Source organism: Microcaecilia unicolor, chromosome 4, assembly GCF_901765095.1.
Source record: "Microcaecilia unicolor chromosome 4, aMicUni1.1, whole genome shotgun sequence".
Classification (NCBI taxonomy): Eukaryota; Metazoa; Chordata; class Amphibia; order Gymnophiona; family Siphonopidae; genus Microcaecilia; species Microcaecilia unicolor.
The window spans coordinates 318,009,770-318,022,064 of NC_044034.1; the positions used below are offsets into that span (position 1 = coordinate 318,009,770).

General features: G+C 46.4%; 1 protein-coding gene across 1 annotated transcript in view; it reads left to right on the forward strand.

The window, feature by feature from the left end:
- Positions 1–9,981, forward strand: part of SNRPG (small nuclear ribonucleoprotein polypeptide G) — a 28,701-nt gene extending 18,720 nt beyond the window's left edge. Inside the window, exon 4 of the mRNA XM_030199622.1 lies at positions 9,670–9,981. Coding sequence (XP_030055482.1) covers positions 9,670–9,720 — 51 coding nt within the window. The 3' untranslated portion in view covers positions 9,721–9,981. The remainder of the gene's footprint in view (positions 1–9,669) is intronic.
- Positions 9,982–12,295: the final 2,314 nt, after the last annotated feature.

Genomic DNA, 12,295 nt, shown 5'->3' on the forward strand with positions numbered 1-12,295 from the left:
AATGTCCTTGGTAATGTGGAAAGGCTAAATGACATAGGTTATAAATTGCTAAAGTCCTTCTACAGGAAGGTGCTCAAGGTGCACAGTGCTCCTACCAGGTGCTGTGGAGGACTTGCAGCGTTCTGCATATCCTCACAGCTGCATCCGGGGTGACTCCCAAATCCACCCCGACCTTCCCAGGGCCTTCGCCACAGTTACCCAGGGCTTTCGCTCCACCTACCCAGAGCTACCAGGTACTTCTTAGCCAGGATCAGGTGACCCTCAGGGGGAGGAATGCTGGCTTCGGCCTAACCCCTGGTAAGCCTTTTCTTGGTTGAGAGGTGCCCAGCTCTCCCACCGGTTGCCTTCTCAGGTGCCGTGGAGGACTTGCAGCTCATCTGCATATCCTCGGAGCCTTCGCCGGAGTGACTCCCAGGTCTGTTCCGATCCACTCGGGGCCTCTGCTCAAGGTGCCGCGCGCCGTTAGGCGCGCGAAAGCTTTCCTTCTAAGTTCTGGGAGAAGAGGATATTTCTCTGGTAAGTGAACAAATTTTGCTTGTGCTTTCGGAACTTGAAGATTGGGGTTTAAAGGAGGAACTGTAAGTTAGTGATAGGCTGATATCCTTAATACTTTAGCAAGTTTTAAATTACGGAAAAACTCAAAAAACACTAAGATGGAGTCAGCAGTCCAGCAGCGAGAGGGGTGCTATCCAGTCTTTTGCATTGAGTGTCACATGTATGATTATCTCCCAATTGGTGAGGTGTCATATGTGTGTGCCCGATGCAAAGAGCTCCTAGCTCTCAGAGAACGTGTCCGTTCTCTAGAGGCTAGAGTAGCAGACTTGATGGAGCTGAGGGAGACAGAGAGGTACATAGAGGAGACCTACAGGGATGTTGTAGAGAAGTCCCACCTCCAGTCAGGTAGCCCCTGTGCTACCTTGGAGGAGGGAGGTCTCCTAGAAGGAGAGCATCACCCTGGTGAAGTAGGAAGTACTCCTGTAGCCAGGACCTGCCCACCAGGGGATGTATTATCCTTTCGCACCGAGGATATATCTCCAAATGTTGCCCGGGAGGGAAAGGTTAGGACAGCTGTTGTACTTGGTGATTCGATCATTAGGCATATAGATAGCTGGGTGGCTGGTGGACGTGAGGATCGCCTGGTGACTTGCCTGCCTGGTGCGAAGGTGGCGGACCTCACGCGTCACCTAGATAGGATTTTATATAGTGCTGGGGAGGAGACGGCTGTCTTGGTACATGTGGGTACTAATGACATAGGAAAATGTGGGAGAGAGGTTCTGGAAGCAAAATTTAGGCTCTTAGGTAGAAAGCTGAAATCCAGATCCTCCAGGGTAGCATTTTCTGAAATGCTACCTGTGCCACGCGCAGGGCCCAAGAGACAGGCAGAGCTCCAGAGTCTCAATGCGTGGATGAGACGATGGTGCAGGGAGGAGGGCTTTAGATTTGTTAGGAACTGGGCAACATTCTGGGGAAGGGGGAGCCTATTCCGAAAGGATGGGCTCCATCTTAACCAGAGTGGGACCAGGCTGCTGGCATCGGCGTTTAAGAAGGAGATAGAGCAGCTTTTAAACTAGAAATGGGGGGAAGGCCGACAGTCGCTCAAAAGAGCATGGTTCGGGATAAGGTATCTTTCAAAGATATCACCATAACAGGGAAGATAGAGTATCCTGATAGTGAGGTTGCAAAAGAGATTGTAGTAGATCGGGTATCTTTAAATAACAATAAAAATCAGACAAAAGATTGCCAATTAATACTGTCAAGTACTAAGCATGATGTACTTAGGAACAACAAACATAGTTTGAAATGTCTATATGCGAATGCCAGGAGCCTAAGAAATAAGATGGGGGAGTTGGAATATATTGCACTAAATGAAAAATTAGATATAATAGGCATCTCTGAGACCTGGTGGAAGGAGGATAACCAGTGGGACACTGTCATACCGGGGTACAAATTATATCGTAGTGATAGGGTGAATCGGATTGGTGGAGGGGTAGCATTGTATATTAATGAGAGCCTTGAATCAAATAGATTGAAATTTCTGCAGGAAACAAAACACTCCTTGGAATCACTGTGGATTGAAATTCCATGTGCAAAGGGGAAAAGGATAGTGATAGGAGTGTACTACCGTCCGCCTGGCCAGGACGAACAGACGGATGCGGAAATGTTAAAGGAAATCAGGGACGCAAACAAACTGGGCAACACAATAATAATGGGGGATTTCAATTACCCGCATATAGACTGGGTTAATGTAACATCTGTACACGCAAGGGACATAAGATTTCTTGATGAAATCAAGGACAGCTTCATGGAACAGCTAGTTCAGGAGCTGACAAGAGAAGGAAAAATACTAGACTTAGTCCTTAGTGGTGCTCATGATCTAGTGCAGGAGGTAACGATACGAGGGCCGCTTGATAACAGTGATCATAATATGATCGGTTTTGATATTGGCATTGAAGGAAGTGAAACTAGGAAATCAAGTACACTAGCGTTTAACTATAGAAAAGGTGATTACGACAAAATGAGAAAAATGGTGAAAAAAAGACTGAAAGGAGCAGCTCGCAGAGTAAAAAACTTGCATCAGGCGTGGATGCTGTTTAAAAACACCATCCTGGAGGTTCAGGACAAATATATTCCACGTATTAGAAAAAAGGGAAAAAAGACTAAACGTCAGCCGGCGTGGCTAAACAGTAAGATAAAGGAAATCATTAGAGCCAAAAAACAATCCTTCAGAAAGTGGAGAAGAGAACCAACTGAAAGTAACAGGATAGATCATAAGGAATGCCAAGCCAAATGCAAAGCGGAGATAAGGAGGGCAAAAAAGGACTTTGAGAAGAAATTAGCGTTGGAAGCAAAAATACATAGTAAAAATTTTTTTAGATACATTAAAAGCAGGAAACCGGCCAAAGAGTCGGTTGGGCCGCTGGACGAAAATGGTGTTAAAGGGGCGATCAAGGAGGACAAAGCCGTAGCGGAGAAATTAAATGAATTCTTTGCTTCGGTCTTCACCGAGGAGGATTTGGGGGGGACACCGGTGCCGGAAAGAATATTTGAAGCGGGGGAGTCAGAGAAACTAAACAAATTCTCTGTAACCTTGGAGGATGTAATGGGTCAGTTCAGCAAGCTGAAGAGTAGTAAATCACCGGGACCTGATGGTATTCATCCCAGAGTATTAATAGAACTAAAAAATGAACTTGCGGAGCTACTGTTAGAAATATGCAATCTGTCCCTAAAATCGAGTGTAGTACCGGAAGACTGGAGGGTAGCCAATGTTACTCCGATTTTAAGAAGGGTTCCAGAGGAGATCCGGGAAATTATAGACCGGTGAGTCTGACGTCGGTGCCGGGCAAGATGGTGGAGGCTATTATTAAGAATAAAATTGCAGAGCATATACAAAAACATGGACTGATGAGACAAAGTCAGCACGGATTTAGTGAAGGGAAGTCTTGCCTCACCAATCTAATGCATTTTTTTGAGGGGGTAAGCAAACATGTGGACAATGGGGAGCCGGTTGATATTGTATATCTGGATTTTCAGAAGGCGTTTGACAAAGTGCCGCACGAAAGACTCCTGAAGAAATTGCAGAGTCATGGAATCGGAGGTAGGGTATTATTATGGATTAAGAACTGGTTGAAAGATAGGAAGCAGAGAGTAGGATTGCGTGGCCAGTATTCTCAGTGGAGGAGGGTAGTTAGTGGGGTCCCGCAGGGGTCTGTGCTGGGTCCGTTGCTTTTTAATGTATTTATAAATGACCTAGAGATGGGAATAACTAGTGAGGTAATTAAATTCGCCGATGACACAAAATTATTCAGGGTCGTCAAGTCGCAGGAGGAATGTGAACGATTACAGGAGGACCTGCGAGACTGGGAGAATGGGCGTGCAAGTGGCAGATGAAGTTCAATGTTGACAAGTGCAAAGTGATGCATGTGGGTAAGAGGAACCCGAATTATAGCTACGTCTTGCAAGGTTCCGCGTTAGGAGTTACGGATCAAGAAAGGGATCTGGGTGTCGTCGTCGATGATACGCTGAAACCTTCTGCTCAGTGTGCTGCTGCGGCTAGGAAAGCGAATAGAATGTTGGGTGTTATTAGGAAGGGTATGGAGTCCAGGTGTGCGGATGTTATAATGCCGTTGTATCGCTCCATGGTGCGACCGCACCTGGAGTATTGTGTTCAGTACTGGTCTCCGTATCTCAAAAAAGATATAGTAGAATTGGAAAAGGTACAGCGAAGGGCGACGAAAATGATAGTGGGGATGGGACGACTTTCCTATGAAGAGAGGCTGAGAAGACTAGGGCTTTTCAGCTTGGAGAAGAGACGGCTGAGGGGAGATATGATAGAAGTGTATAAAATAATGAGTGGAATGGATCGGGTGGATGTGAAGCGACTGTTCACGCTATCCAAAAATACTAGGACTAGAGGGCATGAGTTGAAGCTACAGTGTGGTAAATTTAAAACGAATCGGAGAAAATTTTTCTTCACCCAACGTGTAATTAGACTCTGGAATTCGTTGCCGGAGAACGTGGTACGGGCGGTTAGCTTGACGGAGTTTAAAAAGGGGTTAGATAGATTCCTAAAGGACAAGTCCATAGACCGCTATTAAATGGACTTGGAAAAATTCCGCATTTTTAGGTATAACTTGTCTGGAATGTTTTTACGTTTGGGGAGCGTGCCAGGTGCCCTTGACCTGGATTGGCCACTGTCGGTGACAGGATGCTGGGCTAGATGGACCTTTGGTCTTTCCCAGTATGGCACTACTTATGTACTTATATGGGAATATGAAAGCATGTTTCCTTGAGGTCCAGGGAGGCTAGAAACTCTCACCGCCGGATTGAACTATACACACTGCTAGGTTCCCATTGTGAACAGTTGAACCGTAAATACCCTAGACTCTTATTACATCCAAACTCAGCTGGAAACTCCCTGGCTGGAACTACCAAGCAAAGGGAACAACTTCCCATTCTCCCAATTGCAACTGGGGACAGACTCGACTGTGCTTAAAGGCAAAAGCGTTGGCAAGGTGGCAAGAACTGCCTGATGTTTGTGTTCGAACTTGCATGGAGACAAGTTCAGGTTGTAACCGTGCGATAGAAAACTAAGACACATAGTCTGAGGCAATCTTGGTCCACTCCTCATGAAACCCATAGAGGAGTCCTGCTATTGCAAAACCTGAGGAGTGAACTGAGGTTCATCATTGGGAGATGCAGCAGGCATAGGTAGACCTAGAGTTGAAGCTGCTCATTCTGCCAGCAGCAAGGCGGCTTGTAGTGGAAGCAGAAACCCTGAAAGTGGTTTTCCTGGCCTCACGAAACCTATGACAAAACTGAGAGGAATTTTAAATCTTCCATAGCTGTAATTCCTAGGACAGGAGCGGAGGTCTGCTCGGCTCCTCTGTCTTCCCACCAATAAAAGCCACAGTTTTGACCTATATCTTTTGCCAGACTTGGGTGATTTTTGCATTCTGCTGTGGTTCTTCCTATTCTGGCAGGAAGTGGATTTGAAAGCCTCAGAGTTGGTTTTGAAGATACCTCGCAAGTGAAGTTGGGCAGAAAGGGAGTATTGGCTAAGATGGTGGCTATATCGCCTTCACCAAGTCCTTCAGTAAGCACCATGTGGACTTCAGATACTGTATCAGAGGTGTAGTGGAGGTGTCATTGGATGCTAAATTACAACAGCTTCACGATAGAACAGAGGTTGCATATTAGTGTTTGGATAATCTTGATTTGGAATTGGATTCACAGCAGCAGCGGGATGGAGTATTGGAATCCCAGGGCCAAAGTTCTTCTCGGGAAGTGGAGCAATTGCGTAGTATGGTATTGGAACATAAACTTGATTTTGAAGGAAAAACACGATGCAGTAATTTACGTCTCGTGGGCCTAGTTGAAACTGGGGGTGTATTAGAGAGCTGGATTCCACAATTTTTACCCTTGGGCACTCTGGAGGTACCTTTTAAGATTGAGTGAGGTCATCAAGTAGGTTCAAGGAATATTGCTACTGTGTGGTGGTCCTCCGTGTTTGTCATTATGCTCATAAGCAATGTAATGCAATACTTCAGGCATTACACCATGGGAATCATCTGGAATATGATAATCAAAGTTCTTTGTTTCCAAGACTATACTGTTAGAGTGCGTGCTCAGCATAAAGCTTTTGCTCCTCTTTGTACTCAATTGTATGAATGGAAGATTTTCAGTGCATTACTTTAACTTGCATGACTTTGGATTACTTATAGGAATCAAACTCATCTTTTTTTTTTTTTTTTTTATTTATTGGTGGAGGCAACTCAATCTTTTCTCCACACTATCCCAGCCACGGTTGGCTCTTAGCTAGCTGCTTCTCCTAATCTGGGACATTCTGTTAATTTTGTTGCTTGTCTTGGGTTTGACCCTTGGACCTTTATCTTTCAGACCTTGTGATGGACTTGACAGTTTTTTGTTTTTCTGGCTTATTCCTGCATGTTCTCATGTAGTATGGGACATTAGGGTTGGGGTTTGGTTGGTGAGGGGGGAGAAAATGTAAAACTTTTTGAAGATTTCTGGTCTGCTTCATATTTTGCTTTTGTACTTATTTTGAGAGTAATATTTACTTGCTGTATTTTTTTGTTGATATCATAGTTGATAATCAGCTTTAAACATAAAATCATCCTTAGACTCACCCCCTGGCAATCTTGGAGTCTTGGGCGTCCCTCAGGTCTTTACCCAACTGCCCTAGATCTTCTCCAAGCCCAAGATTATTTCCAAAAGGTAAGAAGCCACGTCAGAGTTCTGATGCCTAAGCCAGAGCTAACTTCGCTGGTGTGGCTGCACATTGGAGCTAACAAGTGCGGTTGAGAACCAGAGCCAGATGCCGTAGCAGCATATGGCTTGTTTGCACCATTGTGCACCACAGATTACAAGCTGCAGCGGGATGTGAAGCAGCACCTCTAGAGCTCTGTTCTTGCTCTCATCCGGTTGCAACAACTCTTAAGCTACCTCTACACTAAAGTAGTTCCTGGTCCACTCCTCATGAAACGCTAGGTGCCCTATACCTTGAAAAGGTGCAAAAATGCCATAGAAGCAATTAGAGGTACCGGGAACGCTGTGGCTACCAGGGTGGCTGCAGCTAGTATGCAAATGTGTGGCCAGTACCAGTGTGCAGAAAGAGAGAGAAAAGCAATCTTTAGTACAAGAGCATAGTGATAACTGTTCCAGTCATGGAAGAACTGCTTGCCCAGGCAAGCAGTAAGAGCATGATATAAAATATGCCCCATTGGCAACATAGCTGAGTCCACAGCTTCTACCAGGATGGATAAACCAGCTTTGAACCTGTAACCTTCAAGTTGAAAGGCCAGCCACCCTCCTGAATAAAACTAGTTTGATGTAAACAGTGCACCCAGAGCAAATGCCATCAGGGCAGCACAGAGGGTGCAGGATTACCATGGAGACAGAGAGAAACCTAGGAGTGCACTAGCCTCAATCATCTCAAAATGTAACATTTCTCACAAACGTGGAGTCAACAGCCCTAAGCCTGACTTAACAAAACCCCATCTGTACTGCCATGCTCTGAGAAAGGGAAAGAGTAGGATCTGCCCTAATCCTGATCCCTTTCTCCCCTCCATTAATGCTGCACACAGACACTGAACCTCCTTGAGGATAGTAGAGAAATATTCTTAGTGCAACTGTAAGAGGGTGCACCCAAACCATGTCACCTCGCGAGTCACAGGCATGTCCACCAGAAGACTTTCAGATAGTACTTGCCAAGCTGCAGCTTAAGGTTCTCGCTGCCACTGAACAGCTGCACGAGTCTATTGGGCCTCTGACCTCGCCCTTGGGAAGCTGTGACTCAAAGTTGTGGGAGACCAGAGGACTCCCTTATGAGTCTGTAGGACAAAAGACGTCTGCAAACTCTACCCCAGGCCTCCTCCTCAGAAGCCTTTGTTCCTTAAAAAAAAAAATGATAAATTTGAAGAAATTGGGATTGATCCACCCTAGTTCCCCACTCACATCTTCTGAAAGGCCTGCACTTAAACTGCTGGAATTGCAGGGTGACTCAGGCCCCAAGGGACCGCTGGTGCTTCAGCCTCGCTATGTGGTGTGGCAGGCAGGATGGCACCCTCAGGCATATGTGTGTCCAAGAAAACAGCTGCCTTGCACTGCCAAAACCAGGAAGGAGCACAACGCTCTGCGGTGTCGAGCTGTACAGCTGCCTGCATAGGCGCAACAGGAGGAGCTCTAGCATGGGAAACAGCAGCAGCCCAGCGGCTTCCACACCAGGAGCCACATTTGCTCTCCTGCACTGGCGCAGGTTGGGTAGACTACTCATCCCCTCAGAAATAGCTGTCGCCTACCAAGTTGGTGCTCACACCCCTCAGTCGGTACTGCAAACCGCCATAAGTGCACTGTGCTGGATGAAACAGACTGAGGCGGAGTTTTGTTTTTTTACGGTGCTCAAATGTTTTGGGGGGTTTTTTTTAGGGCAGGAGTCTATAATCACATGTGAGAGAACCACAAACCGCAGTCAGGCAGAGGAGGGGGTGATGGGGGAGGAAGGGACCTGCCAAGACCCCAGAAGCTTGACTGGACCTAGGGGACCAGGCCAGGAGCCAATCAATCCAGAGCTGTACGGTTATGACCGTCCACCTGCTAGATAGAATACTGAGGGTTAAGGTGGCTGCACAAGAACATATATTGTAAACCTCTGAAGTTCTCTCTATCTCCACCTGCTCGTAGAGGGGCATAACCCATAAGTCTCTGGATTGATCAGTGGGATGCTATAGCAATAGTATTTAATGGTATTGATTCAGAGGAACTAAAATATCAATGAATCTAAAACCTATAATAGGTCATATTAACAAACTAAGAACAGCAGAGCAAATGAATGGAATGGTATAGACCCCAGCTTCCTGCAAGAACTTAAAAATGAAATTATAGATCTACCATTTTTACTATTGTTACAATCTATGTGGGGTGATCTGGTGCGCCTGACAATCATGGTTAAAACTATGAACAAAATTGAAATGGTTTAATGGGACAGAGTCAACCATGGCTAGCCACAAGAGGTCTGCTACACTTTTATATGAAAGCATGAATTAACATGTAAACAAAGCTGAGCCAGTTATAGTATATTTGGATTTTCAGACTGCCCTGTGAAAGTTTTGAGGAAAATAAAAGCCAGCAAATAGGCAGCCATGTGCTATTATGGATCAGGAACAGGTTAAACAGAGCTTGATCAATCTGAGAACCTTGCTATCTGAAATGTTGTGCCCCTGAATCAGCTGTTCCTGCTTATCCTCGCAGCCAAACACTATTCTAGCTCCAGATGGGTGATTCTTACTAGGTTTAAGCTGGGTGGGAGAGGAAGGAACTCTGGTTCAATCTCAGGCTTGCATCTTGTGAAACTTGCACCAGGTGCAACTTAAACCTAATAAAACCTTCCTGTGCAGTTAGAATAGTGCTTGTTTCTGTACTTGAATTAAGAATTGGATTGTCCTAATGGTCATTTTTTTTTTTTGTTTACCAGCTTGCATATCTCATCAGTGACGCTGATTTATCAGAGCACATCAATAATGTTTTCTGTGTGAGATTCAAGTCTATGGGAACGTTGCAATCCGTGGGGGGGGGGGGGGGGGCAGAGTGTAAAAGGAAAGTGTTACTTTCTTTACAGTGGGGAATATTAACTGCCCTCTTACTCTGAATTTTCAGGTAATACGAGGAAACAGCATCATCATGTTAGAAGCCTTGGAACGAGTATAGCGTCACTACAGACTTCTTTACTACCTGCAGCCCAAGTAGAAGGATGACCAACAAAGTCAAAGAAGCCTTTGCTGTACATACCTGAGCCCACTCCTTTATTTTTTATTAAAGCTTTTAATAAAGCATTATAATTGATTATAAAGAATTATAAATTAGTCGTTTTATAATTTATCCAGTGTGCCAAAGGATGTTGTAGGAGGACTTCGCGCCTTCTGTCTCGCTGCACCCTACGCCTGGAATAAACTTCCTGAGCCCCTACGTCATGCCCCATCCTTGGCCACCTTTAAATCTAGACTGAAAGCCCACCTCTTAAACATTGCTTTTGACTCGTAACCACTCGCCTCCACCTACCCTCCTCTCTTCCTTCCCGTTCACATTAATTGATTTGCTTACTTTATTTTTTGTCTATTAGATTGTAAGCTCTTTGAGCAGGGACTGTCTTTCTTCTATGTTTGTGCAGCGCTGCGTATGCCTTGTAGCGCTATAGAAATGCTAAATAGTAGTAGTAGTAAGAGAAGGTTGGTGAGCTCTTTCAAGCCACAAAAGCTGGCAAAATCCTGTTGGCGAGGAAGCTTTTCTCTGGGTTTCCAGACATGGCAGACTGCTTGAACAGCAAGGTTTATATGCAGGAATTTGTTTCCACTGATCATTGTATGATCTCTAGATCTGTGCCCTTACTTTACCATCAGCCCTAGTATTTCTGAATGTTTGGAAGCAGTAAACAGTCTTACTCAATCACATATCAATCTAAAGCCAAATTCTTCAGTAAAACAAGCAAGAACATGAATGTCAGAGGATGTTGTCCTCTGATTACCATTGCACCCTACTTTGTTATTTTTATAATCTATACAAATAATTCTCAACTCCAACATGCTGAAGCTCACTGTGTGGCAGGGAAACACTGAAGCCCAATACTGTTGGTAGGCTAGGCTGGCAGCACCACTCACTCATAGACCTGCCCTCAGCCACGCCCCATCCAGACATAATTCACAACCCCAACGTTCTAATGAAGCCTCCAATTCCCAACATTCTAAATTTATGGTGGTGTAGATCGAAATTTGCCTATGAGTGTTTGCCCCGCCCTTGCGTCAAATGTGATGACGAGGGCGGAGCAATAGCACTCAACCAATCGCATTGCTCTGCCCTCGATGTCATCACGTTTGACGCTAGGGCGTGGCAGACCAATCTACACCACTAAGAGCCAGCCCCCCTCTGTCCTACATCAGCTCACCCCCCCCCCCCAAAGTCAATGTCCCTCACCCTTACAACCCCCCAAGTTGCCACCACTACCACCCTCCACATGTCGCCGCTGCTAACCCCCCCCCCCCCCCCCGTCCTACAGCAGCTCAGCACCCCCGGTCCAATACAAAAAAAAAAAAAAACCCGCAGAAATGCTTTTAAAAAGGAAGCGGGGGCACCGCAGGCAGCCATCAGCTGTGCATCCGCTCCTCCTCTCACCTCTGATGTCGCTGCGCAGTGTGCTCCTCTGGGTTCTTCTCCAGGGTCAGTGACGTCAAAGGTGAGAAGAAGAGCGGATGCACAGCTGAGAGGCGATGGCTGCCTGCGGTGCCCCGCTTCCTTTTTAAAAGCATTTCGGAAGATGCTGGCAGACAGCCGCAAGGCCACAGATAGCGCCGATGATGGGGAAGGTGCCGGCAGAGAGCCGCAAAGCAGCGGACACGCCACCAACGGGAAGACTGATGGCCCCGAGGTACGCCACTGAGGTAAGGTGGCGTGACAGTGCAAGGTCCCTCCCCCTTCCTGCTGCAACCTTTACTTTTCAGGGTCTCATGCAGCTTCAACTTTTAAAAAGCTGTGTGGAATCCATCTCTGAACTGCAACCCTCTGTCTCTGAGAGGGAGGGAGGGAGGCAGGCAGGCAGGCAGCCTCAAAGTGGGAGGGACAGAGGCAGGCAGGCAGGCAGGCAGCCTGAGGGTGAGAGAGGGAGCCAGCCAGCCACCCTGAACGTGGGAGAGAGAGGGCGGGAGGGGCCCACGACCCTGACAGGCGGAGGGGGGGGGGGCCCACGACCCTGACAGCCAGAGGGTGGGAGGGCTCACCACCCTGACAGCCGGAGAGTGGGAAGGCTCACCACCCTGACAGCCGGAGGGGGGGGGGGGAGCCATGACCCTGAAGCTGCGAGGGGGGATGGGAAGAAAAAGGGGAGGGGTAAGGAGACAGGGAGGGAGGGGCCCTGCCGCACACTCTCTCATGCACACACACTCTCACTCTGTCACACACTGTCTCACAGATACACTCACACACACTTGCACATTCACACTCGCTCACACAGTCAACTCACACACTCAAGCACATTCCCAGGAAAACCTTGCTAGCGCCCGTTTCATTTGTGTCAGAAACAGGCCTTTTTTTTTTTTTACTAGTGTGTGTGTGTGTGTGTATATATATATATATATATATATATATATATATATATATAGAAAAATTTCTAAAGTATAGGTTTAATCTGTTAAGAAGGTGCTGAGTTTCAGCTTACAACCTCACCACCCCTCCCTTAAGACAAGAAACAGTCTCACATAAAAAATGGAATACTTGTTTCTTGAAGTCTTGGATG